Here is a 2,491-nt window from a genome sequence, read left to right as displayed (position 1 = left end):
GAGAGAGAGAGAGAGAGAGAGAGAGAGAGAGAGCAGCAGCAGAAACAGCAGCAGAATCAGCAGCAGCAGAGTGAACAAACAGCAGCGACAGAGAAACAGTAGATTATCTTCAGAGCTGAGAGAAGAGGATCAGGATCAGGATCAGGATCAGGATCAGGATCAGGATCAGGATCAGGATCAGGATCAGGATCAGGATCAGGATCAGGATCGTCCTGGTCCTCGGTCTGGTCTGATCTGCTCGTGCAGATCCACATCGAGTCTCATCTCGTCTCAGCTGTTATGAGCTAAACTACAAACAGAGACATGGAGACCAAACCGTTCCTGTCACTGGGTGAGTGTGTGTGTGTTTGTGTTTGTTTGTTTGTTTGTTTGTTTGTTTGTTTAATGTTTCATTTTCACCTCGCGTGAAAGACTCGCGCTGCTTTGATCTTTGACAGCGCGTGCAGCGACTTTTCCAAATGTGTCCACGCGCGCGTGTGTAAAAGCTGAAGGTTAAAGAAGAAGAATCGTGATCAAAGACTCGCGGTAACTTTGTCACGGTTTTACCGTCGCGAGGGAAAAGTGACTTTGTTTGTTTTTGTTTGTTTTCGTTGAAACGTTTGAATTCTGATGAGTTTTAAATTGCAGCTGTTGTTTGTCACGTGACTGATTTCACGTTAGCTTTGTGTGTGTGTGCGTGCGTGTGTGTGTGCGCGTGTGCGTGTGTGACACTGAAGACAGTTTTATACACGTGTGTCTCTTATGATTCAGTCACTTTGTGACGTCACACATGGACAGTTTTTTATCCATTCACGTGCAGCAGACCTGTCTGTCTCTGTGGACACACACACACTCAGTGTCTCTGTGGACACACACACACTCAGTGTCTCTCACTTCCACTCACACTGTCACTGCCACAACACCTTCATGTGGCTTTCCTAGAAACCACACACACACACACACACACACACACAGATTAAAGTGTCAGTTTTGTCTAAATGTGTGACAGACAAGTTCAGTTAAAGCTGCACTACGTGACTTTCATTGTGAAGTGTGAGCTGGCTGAGGGAGCGTTTGTGTGTATATAGCAGCAGAGCAGGAGAACGTTCCTGTGCATTCGTCTCACTTTACTGTGCTGTTGTCACTTCCTGTGTGCAGGCTGTGAATGTCACCAGAGCTCCGCCCCCTCCTCCTCTGTCCGTCATTAAAGTTTCCGTTTCAAAACTGAGACGCTAGTGTCTGTCTCTGTGAGACATTTAACCAGGACGTCCATGTGTCTCTGTGAGGACATTCCTGACAGAGACATCAGTTGATGTGTGAGTGCATTAATGATCTGACTGATGGTTAAATACGTCATCGTCGTTGTTACTGAGACGCAGTGAAGTTCACTTTAACTTAAAGGTGAAGTAAGTAGTTTATAGTGCCATCTAGAGGAGAGGCTGAAATTTACAACAAAGAACTGCTCCTCTGCTCACCCCCTCCCTTCCCTGAGCGCTACGGTGTCCTCAGCTGGTCAAATGTCGTCCTCGTCGTCTTTCTCCATGTCAGCAGATGAGGTTCGTGAGGTGAGGGAGAGGGCGGAGCTACCGCGGCCGTAGCAGACGAAGCGGAGAGAGTGGAGGCGGGACTTCAGCTACAAGTAAAGAGACGCTTGATTTGTTCTCTCGCGTTTGTCCTTACAGGCTCCTGTAGAAACATGGCGTCTCTCTGCTAACAGTGGCTATGCAACCACGGCCCGCGACCATGTTATTTTACATGACTTTTTGAAACACTACGAAAATGAAACAAAAACTGTTATACAGCGACTAGACAATGCAGGAGCACATAATATGTATAAAAAAGTGGATTTTGGGTTATATAAACCCATAAATACTACATAGTGTCCCACTTTAAACTCCACAGATTAACTGTAATGTTACTGAGCTGAATTTCTCTGTCAGATTAAAGCCCAATTTATACTTCTGCGTAAAGTGCTCTACAGAGTCTCTGCGTAACCTACGCACGAAGAGACTCTTCGTCACAGAACCTGTCGAAGAGTCTCTGCGTCATCTCCGACTGCACAAAATATTTGTTTCCGTCAAGGGACAACGGAGACGGCAAGAGCTGTGATTGGTCCTCAGGCCGAGCGAAGCTGCTCTGTGTCGGCTCACAGTCGCACCGACGCAGCTGAAACGCAGAAGTATAAACGCTCGAGGCGTCTCCGTGGTGATGCAGACAGAAAACGCATACGCAGTCAGAGAAGTATAATGTGGCTTTAAGACGCTCAGATTATGTGGGTCAGGATTACTGTCACACTGGACTCACAGTGAGAGGAGACATATCGCCATCTAGTGTAGTGGAGTCAAACTGACTTCACTCAAAATAATCTGTTTCCCGATCCACAATTAAAATAAAACTAGTTAGATCACTGTGTGTGTGTGTGTGTGTGTGTGTGTGTGTGTGTGTGTGTGTGTGTGTGTGTGTGTGTGTGTGTGTGTGTGTGTGTGTGTGTGTGTGTGTGTGCATGTGTGTG

The 2,491-nt window shown here is 46.6% G+C and overlaps 1 protein-coding gene across 1 annotated transcript in view; it reads left to right on the top strand.

The window, feature by feature from the left end:
* Positions 1 to 295: 295 nt before the first annotated feature.
* Positions 296 to 2,491, top strand: part of rxraa (retinoid X receptor, alpha a) — a 57,496-nt gene continuing 55,300 nt past the window's right edge. Inside the window, exon 1 of the mRNA XM_083900014.1 lies at positions 296 to 331. Coding sequence (XP_083756140.1) covers positions 304 to 331 — 28 coding nt within the window. The 5' untranslated portion in view covers positions 296 to 303. The remainder of the gene's footprint in view (positions 332 to 2,491) is intronic.

This window comes from Microchirus variegatus (assembly GCF_963457635.1).
Source record: "Microchirus variegatus genome assembly, chromosome: 1".
In the NCBI taxonomy this organism is placed as follows: Eukaryota; Metazoa; Chordata; class Actinopteri; order Pleuronectiformes; family Soleidae; genus Microchirus; species Microchirus variegatus.
The sequence above is the reverse complement of the archived record's forward strand: the minus strand, read 5'-3'. Positions and strand labels throughout refer to the sequence as shown.